Raw genomic sequence first — 21255 nt, 5'->3', positions numbered from 1 at the left:
AGTATTCGACATCCATCCATGTCTGAGGATGTCTGGAGACGAGTTGGAAACTGTCCACTAGGGGCAACAGCGAGCGCTGTTACCTTCAAGTAGGTTTCGGTTTTGTTAGGATGTTGTGGACGGGGATGGAGGATGGGCAAGCATCTTGCCGAACATTGCATGTTTGAATCCAGCGATAGAAAGTCGTTTTTGAGGTTTTTGTTTTAACCTTTTCATGCGTGAGATCCAAATATTTCTAACGGTCACCCCCAGTGTCAGTTGATTTATGCACATGATGTCAGAATGCACTGAAATGTGATTGTTACGCAACAGGACAGTTAACATGCGCTGCTTGCTAATTATCAATAGGCTACAGTATGTTTCAACTTGTCAATTTCTAATTATTTTCTAACAAGTTTTATTTTCTAACAACAGAATTGAGGTGTGTTCTGCCTCCTCATTAATTCACATAGAAGTAGCCCATATCACTGTTGCAGACAATTTATGTTTGAGGCTTTACTGAGCCGGACCAACTTCTCTCTTCGAGGAGAGCCCAAGCACTTCCCCAGTGTTTCCGCATATCAAGTATGCAGACATTTGCGCAGTTTTGCACATTTTCTGGCTGGTGCTTGCATTGCCTTCATTGTTGTTTTCCTTACAAATAATAACTTTGGACATGTGTGCGTTCCTATCAAAGTAAGTGCCTTATTTTCTGTATATAGTGTTGTCGTTTCTACTGTAGGATACAGTATGTATGTATGGAGAATAATGTATTTACAGTTTTATTCACATGTTTTCAAGTACTGGTGACAAATAATGCATTCCGATTATCGCATAGATTGTAATGGACACCTATGATGCGTGTAAAATCATTTCTTGAAGGTTGTACTGATTATGATGAGCTAATGCTTAGCTATTTGCTAGCTATGTGTGGCGCCATGTTTGTTGACATTATACACTGCATTCTGGGTGGTACGTAAACATCTGTCAGACCAAAGATATTGTAATGAGGTGAAGGAATGGTTCCCTTATCTTTAGAGTAAACTCCTGAAAGTGAATGAAGGGAGGTGAATGTTCGTAGATGACACACCGCCTTCAACATGCATAGTGCAAACAGACGCAAATCCATCTCATCTCCTCTTCTTATATCTTTGGTTGACGCGAAAAAAAACATGGTGGCGTGCAAAAACTACCCATCGTCGGATTGTTTTACTCAATTATTTGTATCAATGGTGAGCTCACCCGTGATGTGATGAATTGTAAATAGTAATTGCTATTAGCTAATTCATATTGTGGTTTCTGTCAGCAAAAGAGTTAGCTAAATATGACCGCTTGAGTTACATCAATCTTTCATCAGTTAGCGCTAGGACTAATGTAGCCCACATTTTCAGAGTTTGGATGTTTCTGCTATGCTCTCGCTACTTCTGTGAATGTCTGAACATTGCATCCAAAAATAAACTGGTCACATTCAGGACATAACTTTGTAAGGACTGTGTTTGTGCAAAATGCTTTTGTGAAATAACAGTGTGGCCAGCTCAAACGCTGACTGTTGTGTCAATGAAAACTGGACGTTCTAAATAAGCATTACTAATCACACCCGTTTGAGCGTACGCTGCAGGGACCACTGTAGAATGATCACACCCGTTTGAGCGTACGCTGCAGGGACCACTGTAGAATGATCACACCCGTTTGAGCGTACGCTGCAGGGACCACTGTAGAATGATCACACCCGTTTGAGCGTACGCTGCAGGGACCACTGTAGAATGATCACACCCGTTTGAGCGTACGCTGCAGGGACCACTGTAGAATGATCACACCCGTTTGAGCGTACGCTGCAGGGACCACTGTAGAATGATCACACCCGTTTGAGCGTATGCTGCAGGGACCACTGTAGAATGATCACACCCATTTGTTGGTACGTGTCAAAGGGTTAAGCCTATCTCAAACCCTAACCCTTACCTTAACCATTCACAGTTAACCTCAGGATTTCAGAGTTAATGCCTGAACTTAACTCTAACCTTAAATGTTCAGAGTTAATGCCTAAACTTAACTCTAACCTTAAACACTTAGAAATTTGACGTTTGCAAAACATGGATGAATGTCTAATTCTGATGTGACACTGAGAGCTAGTTGCTTAATTGTATAGTAGGTGTTGTGTGTTCGTTCTATGGTAGGTGTTGTGTGTTCGTTCTATGGTAGGTGTTGTGTGTTTATTCTATGGTAGGTGTTGTGTGTTCATTTTATGGTAGGTGTTGTGTGTTTATTCTATGGTAGGTGTTGTGTGTTTATTCTATGGTAGGTGTTGTGTGTTCGTTCTATGGTAGGTGTTGTGTGTTCATTCTATGGTAGATGTTGTGTGTTCATTCTATGGCAGGTGTTGTGTGTTCATTCTATGGTAGGTGTTGTGTGTTCATTCTATGGTAGGTGTTGTGTGTTCATTCTATGGTAGGTGTTGTGTGTTCATTCTATGGTAGGTGTTGTGTGTTCATTCTATGGTAGGTGTTGTGTGTTCATCTGACACATCCGATGAAGGTCAGCTGATTCCTGGAAAGAGCTAAAAAGGGTGAAAGCAGAGGACTGAGAGAAAGAGAGAGAGAGGGAGAGAGACAGAGGGAGGGAGAACGAGAAAGAGAGAGGGAGAGAAAGGGGGGAGAGAGAAAGAGAGGGAGAGAAAGGGAGAGAGAGAGAAAAAGGGCGGGAGAGAGAAAGAGAGAGAGACAGAGGGAGGGAGACGATAAAGAGAGACTAAGGGGTAGTTTGTGTTAGTGTGTGTGTGTGTGTGTGTGTGTGTGTGTGTGTGTGTGTGTGTGTGTGTGTGTGTGAGAGTGCATGCATGTTTGTGGGGTACCTTCTCCAGTAGCTGGCGGAGCTGTCTTCCCTTGGCATCTCTGGAGCAGAGGTTCTGTTCAGGTGCCACCACCGTGCAGATACACCGACCATCGGCATCCTGGGCAGAGCTGTACACCTGCCAACCCTCCTTAGGCCCAATTGTCTACACGCACGCGCACACACGCGCACACGCACACACAGAAAAATATTGGTGAAGGGAATCCTTGATCTGGGTAAAAGCCGTTGGACGACAGACAACATTTTTCAATGTGAGCTGGTAGCTAGATTATCATATAGCTAGTGATAGAAAGCAGTGGTTCCAACCAGGGGTACAAGGACTCCTGGGGGGGACTTGGCCTATCCACAGATGGTACTTGAGAAGACTCATGAGACCCTAGGCTTACTGGCAAAATGCACATGAGCGGGGACTTCAGGGGTACTCCAGACAGAACCCACTGATATAAAGAACCCACTGTATAGATATATACAGTACCATTCAAAAGTTTGGACACACCTACTCATTCAAGGGATTTTCTTTATTTTTACTATTTTCTACATTGTAGAATAATAGTGAAGACATCACAACTATGAAATAACACATTTGTAGAATCATGTAGTACGCAAAAAAGTGTTAAACAAATCAAAATATATTTCAGATTTTTCAATGTAGCCACCCTTTGCCTTGATGACAGCTTTGCACACTATTGACATTCTCTGAACCAGCTTCATGAAGTAGTCACCTGGAATGCATTTCAATGAACAGGTGTGCCTTATTAAAAGTTAATTTGTGGAATTTCTTTCCTTCTTAATGCGTTTGAGCCAAACAGTTGTGTTGTGACAAGGTAGGGGTGGTATACAGAAGATAGCCCTATTTGGTAAAAGACCAAGTCCATATTATGGCAAGAACAGCTCAAATAAGCAAAGATAAATGACAGTCCATCATTACTTTAAGACATGAAGGTTAGTCAATGCGGAAAATTTTAACTGCAGTCGCAAAAACCATCAAGCGCTATGATGAAACTGGCTCTGATGAGGACCGCCACAGGAAAGGAAGACCCAGAGTTACTTCTGCTGCAGAGGATAAGATCATTAGAGTTACCAGCCTCAGAAATTGCAGCCCAAATAAATGCTTCACAGAGTTCAAGGAACAGACACATCTCAACATCAACTGTTCAGAGGAGACTGCGTGAATCAGGCCTTCATTGTAGAATTGCTGCAAAGAAACCACTACTAAAGGACACCAATGAGAAGAAGAGACTTGCTTTGTCCAAGAAACACGAGTAATGGACATTAGATCGGTGGAAATATGTCCTTTGGTCTGATGAGTCCAAATTTGAGATTTTGGGTTTTAACCGCCGTGTCTTTGTGAGATGCAGAGTAGGTGAACGGATGATCTCCGCATATGTGGTTCCCACCGTGAGGACTTGAAGAGGAGGTGTGATGGTGTGGGGGTGCTTTGCTGGTGACACTTTCTGTGATTTATTTAGAATTCAAGGCACACTTAACGAGCATGGCTACCACAGCATTCTGCAGTGATACACCATCCCATCTGGTTTGCGCTTAGTGGGACTATCATTTATTTTTCAACAGGACAATCACCCAACACACCAACAGGCTGTGTAAGGGCTATTTGACCAAGAAGGAGAGTGATGGAGTGCTGCATCAGATGATCTGGCCTCCACAATCACCCGACCTCAAACCAATTGAGATGGTATGATATGAGTTGGACTGCAGAGAAAAGGAAAAGCAGCCAACAAGTGTTCAGCATATGTGGGAACTCCTTCAAGGCTGTTGGTAAAGCATTCCAGGTGAAGCTGGTTGAGAGAATGCCAAGAGTGTGCAAAGCTGTCAAAGCAAAGGGTGGCTACTTTGAAGAATCTAAAATAACATATATTTTCATTTGTTTAACACTTTTTTGGTTACTACATGATTCTATATGTGTTATTTCATAGTTGTGATGTAATCACTATTATTATAAAATGTAGAAAATAGTACAAATGAAGAAAAACCCTTGAATGAGTAGGTGGGTCCAAACTTTTGAATGGTCTGTATATCTTCCGCAAAATAGGAAATATAAGTCATGCTCATGCCATGTACAACCAACAGCAACTAAGGACATTGGGCAAGGCCACTCTATATTAAAACAAGTTCTTTCTGCCTCTGTAACCAGTGCCTTGAATACAGCCAATCACACCGCTACGTTTTATTTTTCTCCATTCCTTTAAAAGTGCAACTCTCTGACGACCTTCCCATTCAAGGCTGAACTATAAACTCATATTTATGTTGCTGTTTCACTTCAGAGAGAGAGAGATAGAAAGAGAGAGAGCCAGGAAGAGAGAAAATGAAAGGGAGAGAGATGGAGAGTCGAACATGAGTGACCCGTTTCAAAAACTTGGCGTATGCCACACGTCACTACTTCACAGGAGAGGCATTTTAACTTGTTGTTGCAGAAATGCCTTCTGGAACATGTGAACTTTCATGTGCCTTAATAACAAACTTGTATGCCATCTGTACATACAAAGAAAATTATGACCCTAGTTGGTTTATCCATGGAAAAATACAAGTACCTTCCCGCTAGCTATGATTGGCTGAGATAATGGATGGGCTGGACATGCCGAGAGATGAGTTCGGATTGGTCTGCCGTGTAGCATGCTTCTCTCTATAAAATGAGTGTGGATAATCCTTTCTACCACTGCTTTTTTTAAAAGATATCATGAAGAACTGAAAATATTTTGCTTCTACTCTCAACGTTGCTGCGCTGAAGTTAATAGCGCTATTGACAAAGCTTAGTGGTAAAAAGTTGTGATGGACTACTTTCTGGAGGATGATCGTGCAATGCTGATTCTCTGAAAAAGAATCAGACAATTAGGAAATCCTTGATTTAGGTAAAAAAAAAAAAATTAACCAGACATTGTAGGGTCTTCAGATGTAAACGGTGGAGAAGAAATGGTGTTGTTGTCACGGAAGAAGTTGACAGAGTTTCAAAATCAGTGGAATGCCCAGTGGAAGTGGAGAGATGATTGTCAAATGCGGAGAGAGTCCAAAAAGAGAACACAGAAAGAAGGCTGTTGTATAAAACACCTGTCTCTGGATTACATCTTTATATTAAGGGCAACCATGGCATCCATGACAGAGAGGGAGAAGCGTTCATCCATGTATACAGGTAAGAGTCCAGCTACATTTTCAGGTATTATACATTTATAATTTAGACAGAAAGTAGTTTTCATTGCAAGTTAAAAAGTGTACTGTTAGCTAGCTAGCTAATGTTAGCTGGCTGGCTCGCTAGCGAACGTTATGTTTATGATCTGTGTAGTAATATTATTAGTATCTCAGGAAGTCATGTGCATTGCTAGTTATAGCCTAATGTTAGTTAGCTAGTTAACATAAAACCTAGTTGGTTAGCTTTAGCTACCTGCAGATTCATGTATGGGTGTATTGCCACGTTCAAAACAACTGGGAACAATGAAAAATACGAGGTCAAATCATGACGTCAGTGATTTTCAGGTCGGAAAGTCAGAGCACTAGAAAGAGGCCCATGTTCCCGAGTTGGAATTCCGAGTAGGATGACCGTTGAAATCGATTTTTCCCAGTCGGAGCTGTTTTTTTTCTGAGTTCCAAGTTGTTTTGAACACATTGAAGTCGGAAGTTGGAGATTTCCTAGTTGCCAGTTGTTTTGAATGTGGCATTAGAGTTGGGATTATGGTTCATTGTTTAGATAGCTAGCTAAATGTCTAAACAAAAGACTCCACTATTCAAGTAACCATTTCACTCTACCGTTTACACCTTCTGTATCCTGTGCATGTGACAAATCAACTTAGATTTTATTTGATATCGTGTGTGTTTACCAGAGACAGTAATGTGAAGAACAACATGACCTGCACCAAAGTCAGATTAGGATATAGGCCAAGGACTAAATACAGTTTATTTTTATTACTATCTTTTGCTACTACTTTACCATTTTTAGTCTTGATTATTAATCTTTGGTTGTTTACTACACTGTGAATCCTTAAAGAGATGGGTGGGGCAAAGACTTCAGAGGATGTGAATGATGCTTGATGGGTGTATACTAAAAACATTCACGGGCCATTTTCTCAAAAGTGGGGTTACAAGTTCATTAACTTTCAAAGCAGAATTACCTTCCCATTGCTCCTCAACTGCAGTGTATGATATATACTTTTCTAGCTCTGAGTCTCTGCTTTTATCCGATGTAAAAAACACAATTTCAAATTTCACCACATGAGATGTGTGGTGAGAGCGAAGGTAAGGGAGAGAGGGGTTAAAGAGAGAGAGAGAGAGAAAATGGAGAGAGTGTCAAACATGAGATGTGTGGTGAGAACTAATGTGAGAGAGGGGGTTAAAGAGAAATAGAGAGAGAGAGAGAGAGAGAGAGAGAGAGAGAGAGAGAGAGAGAGGGAGAGAGAGAGAGAGAGAAGGGGGAGAGAAATACACAACCACAGATGCTTGTGCAGGGAGTAAAACAGTGCTGGTCCACTGGGGATGGCTCTATGGCTCCACTGAATGGTATTTTGTAAGAATGATTAATGACCAGCCTTTGGAGTGCATCTCTGTGTGAAACCAATGTAGCCTTGTAGCAGATGCTTCTCTATCTAACTTCCAGAGACCTAGAACAATAGGTCCTAATCCCCAACACTCGGAAGAGAAAGAGACAGCGATACAGAGGCCGACGTGCGGGTACCCTGATGAAACTACGGAGTAGCTAATCCACCTCTACTACCTGTTCTATTGGTGAATGTACAGTCACTGGAGAACAAACTGGACGAGCACCGTTCGAAACTATCCCATCAATGGGACCTGGAGAACTGTGATATCCTATGTTTCTCGGAAACTTGGCTGAACAAGGACATGGATAATATTCTAGCTGTTTTTTCTGTGCATCGGAAGGACAGAATGGCAGCGTCGGGTAAGCTCAAAGGGGGTGGTGTGTGTCTCTTTGTTAACAACAGCTGGTTCGCGATCTCCAATATTAAGGAAGTCTCGAGGTTCTGCTCGTCTGAGATAGAATACCTCATAATAAGCTGTATACCAAACTATTTACCAAGTGAGTTTTCATCCATATTTTTCATAGCTGTCTATTTACCACGACAAACCGATGCTGGCACTATGACCACACACAACAAACTGTATAGGGCCATACGCTAACAAGAAAATGTTAATGCAGGAAAACTGAAATCCATTTTATCTAATTTCTACCAACTTGTCATCTGTGAGAAAACTCTAGATCACCTTTACTCCACACAGAGAGATGCATACAAAGCTCTCCCTCGCCCTCCATTTGGTAAATTTTACCATAACTCTATCCTACTGATTCCTGCTTACAAGCAAAAACTCAAACAGAAAGTACCAGTGATGGGCTCTATACAAAAGTGGTCAGATGAAGCGGATGCAAAGCTATAGGAATGTTTCGCTAGTACAGACTGGAATATGTTCTGGGACTCATCCGATGGCATTGAAGAGTTTACCACATCAGTCACTGGATTCATTAATAAGTGCATTGACAACGTCATCCCCACAGTGACTGTACTAAATATCCCAACCAGAAGCCATGGATTACAGGCAACATCCGCACTGACCTAAAGGCTAGAGATGCCCAGTGACGCGAGCCTACAAGACAAGCTAAATGCCCTCTATGCTCCCCTCGTGGCAAGCAACACTGAACCATGCATTCACTGACATTTCCAACCTCTCCCTGACCCAGTCCGTCATACCTACATGTTTCAAGCAGACCACCATAGTCCCTGTGCCCAAGAACACCTAGGTAACCTGTCTAAATGACTATCGCCCCGTAGCACTCAGTTCTGTAGCGACGAAATATTTTGAAAGGTTGGTCATGGCTCACAACACCACCAAACACCCCAGACACCCTGGACCCACTCCAATTCGCATACCGCCCCAACAGATCCACAGAGGACGCAATATCTATTCCACTCCACACTGCCCTTTCCCACTTGGACAAAAGGAACACCTACGTGAGAATGCTGTTCATTGAATACAGCTCAGCGTTCAACACCATTGAACCCTCCAAGCTCATCACTAAGCTATGGACCCTGGGACTAAACACCTCCCTCTGCAACTGGATACCCCAGGTGGTGAGAGTAGCCAACAACACATCTGTCATGCTGACCCTCAACATGGGGGCCTCTCAGGAGTGAGTGCTTAGTCCCCTCCTGTACTCCCTGTTCACCCATGACTGCATGGCCATCATTAAGTTTGCCAAAGACACAACGTTGGTAGGCCTGATCACCGACGACGAGAACACCTATAGAAGGAGGTCAGAGACCTGGCAGTGTGGTGCCAGGACAACAACCTCTCCCTCAACGTCAGCAAGACAAAGCAGCTGATCATGGACAACATTAAATGGAGGGCAGAGCATGCCTCCATTCACATCGATGGGGCTGTAGTTTAGCAGGTCGAAAGCTTCAAGTTCCTCGGTGTCCAAATCACTAATGATCTATCATGGTCCAAACACACCAACACAGAGTTCAACAGGGCACAACAATGCATCTTCCTCCTCGGTAGGCTGAAAGTCACCCTCTTTGCACTTTTTTAAATAATCACATCTGCTGCTGCTACTGTTTATTATCTGTTACTTTATTCCTAGTTATATGTACATACACTACATGACCAAAATTATGTGGACACCTGCTCTTCGAATATCTCATTCCAAAATCATGGACATTAATATGGAGTTGGTCCCCACTTTGCTGCTATAACAGCCTCCTCTCTTCTGGGAAGGCTTTCCACTAGATGTTGGAACATTACTGCGGGGACTTGCTTCCATTCAGCCACAAGAGCATTAGTGAAGTCGGGCACTGATGTTGGGCGATTAGACCTGGCTCACAGTCAATGTTCCAATTCATCCCAAAGGTGTTCCACGGGGTTCCACAGGCCAGTCAAGTCCTTCCAGACCAATCTCGACAAACCATTTCTGTATGGACCTCACTTTGTGCACGGGGACATTGTCATGCTGAAACAGGAAAGGGCCTTCCCCAAACTGCTGCCACAAAGTTAGAAGTACAGAATCGTCTGGAATGTCATTGTATGCTGTAGCGTTAAGATTTCCCTTCACTAAGCCATGAAAAGGCAGCGTTGTCCTGGCATCCGCCAAACCCAGATCCGTCCGTCGGACTGCCAGATGGTGAAGCGTAATTCATTAATCCAGAGAACGCTTTTCCACTGCTCCAGAGTCTAATGGCGGCGAGCTTTACACCACTACAGCCGACGTTTGGCATTGCGCATGGTGGTCTTAGGCTTGTGTGCGGCTGCTTGGCCATGGAAACCCATTGTATGAAGCTCCTAACGAACTGACATTGCTTCCAGAGGCAGTTTGGAACTTGGTAGTGAGTGTCTCAACCGAGGAAGGACGATTTTTAAGCTCTTTGCGCTTCAGCACTCGCCGGTCCAGTTCTGTGAGCTTGTGTGTCCTACCACTTTGTGGCTGAGCCGTAGTTGCACCTAGATGTTTCCACTTTACAATAACAGCACTTACAGTTGACCAGGGCAGCTCTAGCAGGGCATAAATCTGACGAACTGACTTGTTGGAAAGGTGGCATCCTATGACGGTGCCACTTTAAAAGTCAATGAGTTCTTCAGTAAGGCCATTCTACTGCCAATGTCTGTCTATGGAGATTGCATGGCTGTGTGCTTCAATTTATACACCTGTCAGCAACGGGTGTGGATGAAATAGAAAAATCCACTCATTTGAAGGGGTGTCCACATACTTTGTATTTATAGTGTTTATACCTCAATTACCTCATACTCCTGCACATGGACTCGGTACTGGTACCCCTAGTTATCATTACTCAATGTGTATCTATTATTACTTTATTATTACGTGTTTTACATTTATATTATTTCTCTATTTTCTTCTCTCTACATTGTTGGGAAGGACCCGTAAGTAAGCATTTCAAAGTTAGTCCACACCTGTTTACGAAGCATGCGACAAATCAAATTGTATTAGATTATACTGTGTATTGGCTGGACAGGTACTGTACACTGTACTGTAGTGTGTATGTGAGACAGAAATGTTGCTATTAATGTTTTGTAATCCTCTGTGCATGAAACTTATGTGAACTCTGTCCCATAACCGTGTTACTTTGATGTACAGTTTGAATGGAGCTTTACTATGCAAGATGAGTCCTGTAGCAGAGCCAACTTCAACACCTAACCGCCCGCAGCAGGGTAAAAACAAATGCACAGACAGTTGATAGTGAGGTTGAGATCCATTCAGTTAGAGTTGTAGTGGTCTGAAGTTAACCCTGGGATGCAACCGAGATAAAATGACTGAACACACACACACACACGTTCATCCACACCCACACATGCACACACACACAGATGTCTGATATTGGGACTGATTGCATCACACACACAGTATGACAAATTAAACTAGCTCTGGCCTATCAGTATAAAGGATGTTGAACAAACAAGCCAACAAAATAGCCCACATCGCTATTCATTTACATTAAATCGATCAAACTGTCTCTATAAAACCTATGAGATATTGTGAGCAACTGAAGTGGAATGCACATGTCTGTCTTGGAATTGATGATCATACTCCTGAAACGAGTTAACATTTCTGGTCTAATGGTGGATAAGATGAAGTCGGAGTTGCTGTATGTGTGTGTGTGTGTGTGTGTGTGTGTGTGTGTGTGTGTGTGTGTGTGTGTGTGTGTGTGTGTGTGTGTGTGTGTGTGTGTATGTGTGTATGTGTGTGTGCCTCCACAGATCTCCATAACAAGATAGAGACAGACATTTAAGTCAGCCATGATTCAAAATGACAAATGGCGACCTGCAAACATAACAACAACAACAACCAGTGTAGCACTGCGAACATGAGAGATATACAGGGAAGAGAGACGTTAGGGAGGCTTTGATTCATGACTGATTGGTGTTGGTGCTGACGGGGAAGAAGGTGTGTGAGTCAGCGAGAGAGAGAGAGAGAGAGAGAGAGAGAGAGAGAGAGAGAGAGAGAGAGAGAAATATATGGAGACAGAGAAAAAGAAAGAGAAAGAGAGAGAAAGAGAGAGAAATATATGGAGAGAGAGAGAAGTATGAGAGAGAAGGAGAGAGAAAGAAAGAGAGAAAAATATATTGAGAGAGAAAGAGGAGAGAAAGAAAGATAGAGAGAGAGAGAAAGATACATATATGAGAGAAAGAAAAAGAGAGAGAAAGAGAGAAATATATGCAGAGAGAAAGAAAGAGAGAGAGAGATACATATATGGAGAGAGAGAAAGAGGGAAAGAAAGAGAGAGAATGAGAAAAATATATGGAGAGAGAGAGAATAAAATGGAGAGAAAGAGAAAAAAAGAGAAAATATATATATATATATATATAGAGAGAGAGAGAGAGAAGAATATATGGAGAGAGAGAGGGAGAAAGAGCGAGAGAAGTATATATATATATATATAGAGAGAGAGAGAGAGAGAGAGAGAGAGAGAGAGAAGAATATATGGAGATAGAGAGAGAAGAATATATGGAGAGAGAGAGAGAGAGAGAGAGAAGAATATATGGAGAGAGAGAGAGAGAGAGAGAGAGAGAGAGAGAGAGAGAGAAGAATATATGGAGAGAGAGAGAGAGAGAGAGAGAGAGAGAGAGAGAAGAATATATGGAGAGAGAGAGAGAGAGAGAGAGAGAGAAGAATATATGGAGAGAGAGAGAGAGAGAGAGAGAGAGAGAGAGAGAGAGAGAGAGAGAGAAGAATATATGGAGAGAGAGAGAGAGAGAGAGAGAGAGAGAGAGAGAGAGAGAGAGAGAAGAATATATGGAGAGAGAGAGAGAGAGAGAGAGAGAGAGAGAAGAATATATGGAGAGAGAGAGAGAGAGAGAGAGAGAGAGAGAGAGAGAGAGAGAGAGAGAGAGAGAGAGAGAGAGAGCACAAGAGATACTGCAGCACACGGTCTCAAACATTCTTCCACGGACATCCTCTTTTTACTCCACCTCATTATCTTTCACACACTCACATCTTCCTGCTGTGAATGTACTGCAATGGATCACTTAGACGAAACAGCCAGCCACAGTGTTTGTCTTAATCACAACGAATGGAAGATAATGAGCGAGCGATCAAATATGATCTCTTAGTTTGAAGGCTTGGAGGTTGTTGTTATGGCTTGGCTAACATTACTTGTTATCATGTTGATATGTGTTATTCTTTGAACGCGGTGCGCACTGTGCAGTACACCAGAGGTCTCACTGTACGCACCATTGTAATGTTTGTTTAAAGTGTGAATTGATCCCGTAAGGGATGGGTCGCCAATAAGGTGATTTGACTTTAAAATAAAAGATTCATTCATTCATTCATCCATACAGGCTCATTATGTGGTTCTGATTATGAGGGCTGGTTTATGTAAAGTGAAAGAATGTATTATCAAGATTTGCTGCATCCATGGTGTTACAAGCAAGATAATCAATAAAAGGACTGAAATTGACTAATGGTATTAACACTCTGGAGTTATACGTTACAACTCTTCAAATTAGCATCAGGTAAGTGGAGACATTTTCCTATCCTATTACCTAGTTGAACTATGTACTGACCTTGTCTGCATGGATTAGCATTTTGCATAATACATGCAGTACTTGATAAATAGGTACAGTACAGTACATTTAGACAGCACACATACAGACGTTCAACCTACGTACACCTTCCGGAAACAATCAACTAACATTTAGTGGCATTTAATGACGATGGAAACAAGAAAGACAAAAGAGAACCTCTAACTGATATTGAGTGATAGCTATTGACAAGCCTGCCACATAATTATCTTGCTTGCTGTGACTGCACAGTGGAAGTCTACTGAGACCAAAACTTTGAATCTATTCTTCTCTGTTATTATAGGCTGTGGGTAGTGTGCAGTGATATGTGTCTGATATGTGGACTGTCTGCATCACCCCTCAGGGCCACAATTACTGTAATTAATAAGGGAAGGAGAGACGGAGGAGAGAAGAGAGGGAGAGCTATGCCTGCGATAGCCTGACAGTGGGGGTGTGGAAGAAAAGAGACATAAGATAGCTATGTCGGTGGTGGGCTGAACACACTGCCTGTGTCCGTAATAATGTGATGACTGTTTGTGTCTGGAATTGTCTGTAGAGTCATAATCGCACAGATGTCGGTAAAGCTGCAATCTAAAGAAAGTCTTATGTCGAATGAAGTGACATTTTTAATTTAGAGAGTGATACCACTTCCTTGAATTGGATAATTTTCTCATATTTGTAAATGGACTGGAGTCTTTATCTATTTAATTGTGTGAGTAATATGGATAGTAATACGGATAGTAATACGGATAGTAATACGGATAGTAATACGGATAGTAATACGGATAGTAATACGGATTGTAATACGGATAGTAATACGGATAGTAATACGGATAGTAATATTGATAGTAATACGGATAGTAATACGGATAGTAATACGGATAGTAATACGGATAGTAATACGGATAGTAATACGGATAGTAATACAGATTGTAATACGGATAGTAATACGGATAGTAATACGGATAGTAATACGGATAGTAATACGGATTGTAATACGGATAGTAATACGGATAGTAATACGGATTGTAATACGGATAGTAATACGGATAGTAATATGGATAGTAATACAGATAGTAATACGGATAGTAATACAGATAGTAATACGGATAGTAATACGGATAGTAATATGGATAGTAATACAGATAGTAATACGGATAGTAATACGGATAGTAATACGGATAGTAATACGGATAGTAATACAGATAGTAATACGGATAGTAATACAGATAGTAATACGGATAGTAATACGGATAGTAATACGGATAGTAATATGGATAGTAATACAGATAGTAATACGGATAGTAATACGGAGAGCTATAGTGGGAGACACTGAGGGGATACTACATGTCTTTCTTTGATCCCCTGCATTGCGTGATTTGTATTTTCAACAACTGCAACCCCACACACATCATCACACACATCACCACACACATCATTACACACATCATCACACACATCACCACACACATCATCACACACATCACCACACACATCACCACACACATCACCACACACATCATTACACACATCATCACACACATCACCACACACATCATCACACACATCACCACACACATCATTACACACATCACCACACACATCACCACACACATCATTACACACATCATCACACACATCACCACACACATCACCACACACATCACCACACACATCATCACACACATCACCACACACATCACCACACACATCACCACACACATATCACCACACACATCACCACACACATCACCACACACATCATCACACACATCACCACACACATCACCACACACATCATCACACACATCACTACACACATCACCACACACATCACCACACACATATCACCACACACATCATCACACACATCACCACACACATCACCACACACATCACCACACACATCACCACACACATATCACCACACACATCATCACACATCATCACACACATCAACACACACATCACCACACACAACCCCACACACATCATCACACATCATCACACACATCAACACACATCACCACACACAACCCCACACACATCATCACACACTACAAAGACAGCAGTGATTCGGGCCAGTTGTCACATTGTCAAAAAGCATCACAGTGAAAGATGTTGGGTAAATTCCCAACTAGCTTGTCACTCTCATCTTGTTAGAACTCTAATATAGAGAGGGCTAAGAAATGGAGAAAGAGTAAACAACGCTAAGTGCATACCATCCCCAGTGTAACAAAATAATGCACTATTTTCTTTATTTCCCATCCAATACCTCTGAGCTTTGAAGACAAGGACCCAGAGAAAACGGACATGTATTATAACTAATGGTTGTGTTTACACTGTCGCCACTGTGTTGCTGTGGGTTTGTTTTGTTTTTGTTGTCACATCGTTAGGCGTGTCATATTTAATTCAGAAGAAAACGGAGAGCTGTAGTGCTGACTCACAGAGAGATAGGAGTGGGGGAGCAAGAGAGACAGACCGACAGAAAGACATATACAGAGAGACAGAGAGACATGAGAAAGTGAGTGAGAGAGATGCATGTCAAGGGTTTTCATCCCTAAGGTGTGTGTATCCTGTCCTCTCTGTTCGACTGCATCCTCATCTCATATTCAGCTTGAATGAAAGTCTTTGCCATGCCAAGCCTACTGAACTGAACAATGAATATTTCATGTCTACGAGGGAACAGAAGATAATCCATTTTTTGGTGGAAAATATCACCATCTGTTGGCAAGTCTCTGTCCCTTCTTAGTTGCACATTCAATTTTCACATGAAATAATGTTCTCACATTGTGGTATAATGAAGGAACCCAATGTCATATCTAATAAATACATTCAAGGGACAAAACACAATCATCTGATCCTATCTACAGATTTATTGTACCAAGAGAGACATGTATCTCATTCAGCCTTACACCTAAATAAGCTGTATTCTAGTCTCAATAAATTGTGCAGCTAATAAGTCAATTAACATTTGAAAACAGAGACATACGGAGAGACACTGACAGCTGTGTGTGTGTGTGTGTGTGTGTGTGTGTGTGTGTGTGTGTGTGTGTGTGTGTGTGTGTGTGTGTGTGTGTGTGTGTGTGTGTGTGTGTGTGTGTGTGTGTGTGTGTGTGTGTGTGTGTGCGCATATTAGCCCCCTTCAATCTTTAATCAAGTCCCATCACCCGCTATCGATATGTCCTCCAGGTGGGTAATATCATTTGCAATCAAAACACAAATTCCCCAGCATCGTTTTAATCATGAATCTGCCAACCCTTATCAGCGACATTACAATTAGTTGCCTGGCGCACAATCAGAGGGGAATGAATACATTTAGGCCTATATTTCATTCTCTGTGGGTGTCGGGATCTACTTAGGCACACTGCGGGGTGCCATCTGATGGTGAAGATCATCACATTACCCTGGGTTGTTTAATCATGCTAGAGGTTTGGTTAAGAATGGTCTGACTGTCACAAAATTGCCATCAAATGATTCAACTAGGCCTGCTGTAAATGGTGACATGTTTTTACTACTATACAGGCCCATATTAAAACGTGGCTCATGGTGCATATTTCAGAAAACGTTTGTTTGACTAAGGCTTATACAGTACCTTCATTCATCTATCCAAAAGTTAAGTGTCACTTGTATTAGGCTATCAATAAAATGCTAGTTTAATGGGAACATACATGTATGTATGGAGTAATACATAGACGTGTCTCAGTTGAAAATGAAATTGGTGCTCTAGAGATGCAGAAAATATTGATATTTTTCAATGAGATAGGGAATCGACATGAAATACAACTCACCGCCCGCGCCCCCTATTGACGAGGGAATGGTTTCAGCACCACGAAGTAGTGGACAGCTCCACACCGTTCCACACCTATCATCATCATACAGACAGCATCAGGCAAACATGTGCCCGAGAGAACAAGCGCGTTTCTTTTTCGCCGGAAGTTTTAACAGAGATGATCCATGAAGGGGATAAAACAAACTGTCACTCTTTTACCTAAAATCCAAGACTTGAATACGCCCCATGGGGAATGGTGTGTGAAGGTTTAGATGCGACATAAAACAAGAAAACAGCTTCCATAGACTACACAGATTCACTATCAAAGCAAGTATTTGTTTACTAACAAAATGCTCTGGGAAAGGGAGGACAATACAGCAGCCTAATGTGGAATTCAAGGAAAGCTAGATATATAAACTGTGGCCGTTGATTGGTTTAGATGTAGCACACATAATGCATATACGCCTCAATTCTTGAGATGTATTTAAATACCGCAGTAAGCTTTTTTAATCACTGTAAAGTTTGTCTCCGGTGCGCTCCGATGCGTAACATCATAAAGGGATGCACAGCTTGAGCCTACTGTTTTCTCCCAAACATTCAGGAGACTCAAATGCGAGTTATTCCTTAATTCTCAATCACTCTAAAACAAAGATTTTCTCGACTTACTCATATTGTGAATGGTTTACATATTTTGGATATTTCCCGACACTGTTTCTCCAGTTATTGCAGGCAAAGCCAAAACAAATCGAATGCCATTAAACGCAGAATGCATAATTGAGGACATCAAATCATTTGGAACTGTTTTGATGTATTTTCTTTACCTCAATTACACAATGCTATGTTTAATACAGGTGCAATTATGAACAAAACAGCATATCCTGAAACACAGACACGGAAACATGCAAAGACCGCATGACATTCCGAAAAATAATGAGGGAAACTCACCATTGACGGATATAATCCGAAGACCGTGATTGAAATCACCGGGTACAGGACACTAAATAGAGCACGCATTCTGTCTATCCGGAACAGTTACACTTTTCTCGCTTTATTCACGCACAGCCCTGGTTGCAGGAATGCGTCCGCGTCGCTGCCTGTATTGGCTGTGCCCACCGCCGTTCAGAGCGCTCCAATGGAACAAGACGGATAGATCCGCGTTCATTCCCAACGCTCCGAGGACTCTTGTGTGAAGCAGAGCCAACGCGCCGGTCTGATCAACACACACCAGAGACACCACAGAGAAAAGTTTATGCCAGGGGACGAGACAGATGTACGAGGCTGCAGGGGAGTCGCGCAACGGATATGACATCAGTTGGTGTGTGTCCTGGGTGTTGGGAAGACATTTTTATTGATGTTGATCAGTGCCAAGACCTGCCACTCCCCACGCAGTGCCCAGAGAATAGGCAACAGATTAGAACAGGCAACAGTTACAAAACACACACCTTCCTCTGTGATAGGCTAGTATGTGTTGGAGCTTTCACTACCAAAACATGACACCACTTGTAGCAAGACAATATAACATGTGCGTTGACTGTTAATGATTACAGGTGCATAACAAACGGTATAGGATGGTATAAACCATATTGAAATGAATCGATCCTATGAAGCATGAAGTGATACATTACAAGTGTCCCAATTTTCAGAACGCACCACCTTCAGATGGAAATGTGCAGTGCATCAATTGACTGTGCAATCAGGCATACACATACCACACATACCAAACTACATGTACCTCCCTTTACAGTACTACTATGAAAGCAAACTGAAATTGGTTTGAATTCCAGTCAGCCCCCCCCCCCCTGCCAGAAGCGGGATGGCACTAGAATGAGAGGAGAGACCATGGTCATACCTCATGCTACAATGGATAAGCAGTTTCTTTCTTCAACAGCCATATTTAGTGTGGCAGGTGAAATGTGTAACTGTAGCATTTGAAACAGATGAAGTGTTATTATGTGTTCATGAATCACTGACGTTTGAAGCTGAAGCCCAATGGGGTTTGTTTACCACAGCAGCAGCAGCAGCAGGAGGGCTATCACACATCAGACAGTTACCTTCTTCCCTCTCCCTGTGATATTTCTCAATCTATTCGTCAGAGCAGTGGTAGAGAGGTGGGATGTGGCCTGCGCATGCCGCGCATCAGGAGAGAGGGAGGGAGGGCTGATCGGGAGATGCCAGTGGCGACCACCACAGTTACAGCTGGAGAAGATCTGGTGCTTGGAGGAGAGAGACATCGTACTGAGCTGGCTTGATGAAAGGGTTCCTGCCGCTCTGTAGTGGACTGAGAGACGATGCATTGTATAGCCTACATGGGAGGAGAGGAGGACACAATCATCTTTTTATGTTGCATATGCAGATGGATATGATATAGGGAGATCGTGATTTCTTTCTTCTCAGCTCTCTCACTCCATCTCTCCCTGTTTCTCTTGCTCTCACTCTCCTCACTTTCTCTTCATGTCCCCTGCTCTAAATGGCCATCTTCTTTCCCCTTTTTCTCTCTCTTCCCGTCGCTCTGCTTCTGTCCCCCTCTCACACCTGAGAGAGACTCATGTTCACCAGCAGATGTATCCTTTTTAGACATTATAATAGAGAATGTGTCCTAATGTGAATGGCCTCCTCGAGTATTTTTCTGCGTTGTTATAGTATTGACACTTGGCAGCTGATGTCCTTGGTGACGCTTGAAAAGAAAAGGCTATATGAACAACCATGAACCACCATGCAGGCCCCCTGCTCACTACAACGGCACAACAGAACGGCCCAACTGCTTCTTCCCTGCGTAATAACTACAATAACCGTAACTGAATAAGGTTATTGATCGACCTCAAATTTGAACAGTAACTGTGTTTTTCCTGATTATTATCAGTATTTTAACGATGCCCTTTCCATCCTCACTTACAATGAATACATTGATATGAGTCCATTAATTATGAGCCCTGGTTCAGAAGGCAACATGAGTACGGATTCACACTAAATAATTATATTGAGGAGGCGTTGAAGACATGTGGGCAACCTCCACATTCCCAGATAAATGTGTTAGATGAGCCTTCCCTTCTGTGTTGTTGTAGATGTGATGCCATTTGCCCATACACATACCTATTGAATAATTCACAGGTCCATTACTGCCTATTTATCTGACAGTATTGGCTTTGCTAAAGCAGTATTATTGGCCTTTGCTAACACCTCTCTCTCTCTCGGTAGTGACTCAGGTGCATGTTGTGGTGGGGGGGGGGGGGGGTTCATAGTTCTAATGAGCAGTCTGGGGAGGGCGGATCAGCTGCCATGGAGTCAGTCTTAGTGCACAGTAAGCAGCTGGCTGGGGCAAAAACGCCCGTGCGCGCATGCACACACACACACACACACACACACACACACACACACACACACACACACACACACACACACACACACACACACACACACACACACACACACACACACACACACACAGTCATCCATTTCACCTTCCTTCTGTCTCTTCAGGGACCACACTACCTGGTCGTTAACTTGTTCCCCTCTATGTACACCCTCTCTCCCCCTACCCCATTCAGTCTGTATCTGACCTCTCTCTGTTCCCCTCTCTGTCCACCCTCTCTCTCCCCCTCCCCCATTCAGTCTGTCTGTATCTGACCTCTCTCTGTTCCCCTCTATGTCCACCCTCTCTCTCCCCCTCCCCCATTCAGTCTGTATCTGACCTCTCTTTGTTCCCCTCTCTGTCCACCCTCTCTCTCCCCCTCCCCCATTCAGTCTGTCTGTATCTGACCGCTCTCTGTTCCCCTCTATGTCCACCCTCTCTCTCCCCCTCCCCCATTCAGTCTGTTTATATCTGACCTATCTCTGTTCCCGTCTCTGTCCACCTTCTCGCTCCCCCTCCCCAATTCCTCTCTCTGTTCCCCTCTCCCCAACATTACACCCCTCTGTCCGATAGCTCACATTAGGAGAACAGATAACTTTTTGACTGAGAAGTCCTTTCTCTGTTCACTTCTTACTACAAAAAGTACTTTCATACAGTACTTGCATCTTACAGCGTGGGAGTATGTGTATCTAGCCAGCCACTAATTACATTCAGCTTTGTGCTTTGAGAGTTTTATCATGGACAGCAGGATACATTAACGTCTAAGCCTTTGGGATGG

General features: G+C 42.7%; 1 protein-coding gene across 2 annotated transcripts in view; it reads right to left on the bottom strand.

The window, feature by feature from the left end:
- The window catches only part of olfm3a (olfactomedin 3a), a 30664-nt gene extending 12178 nt beyond the window's left edge, over positions 1-18486 (bottom strand). Inside the window, exons 1-2 of one of the 2 annotated variants that reach the window (XM_029698081.1) lie at positions 18074-18486; positions 2828-2971 (exon numbers count right to left, since the gene is read on the bottom strand). In XM_029698081.1, the coding sequence (XP_029553941.1) occupies positions 2828-2971; positions 18074-18142 (213 nt within the window). In that variant the 5' untranslated portion in view covers positions 18143-18486. Of the gene's footprint in view, positions 1-2827; positions 2972-17147; positions 17179-18073 lie in introns of those variants that run through there. The other variant, XM_029698090.1, reaches the window with a different exon arrangement.
- Positions 18487-21255: the final 2769 nt, after the last annotated feature.

Source organism: Salmo trutta, chromosome 2 (genome assembly GCF_901001165.1).
Source record: "Salmo trutta chromosome 2, fSalTru1.1, whole genome shotgun sequence".
Lineage (NCBI taxonomy): Eukaryota > Metazoa > Chordata > Actinopteri > Salmoniformes > Salmonidae > Salmo > Salmo trutta.
This window is presented reverse-complemented; position numbering and strand designations above follow the sequence as displayed.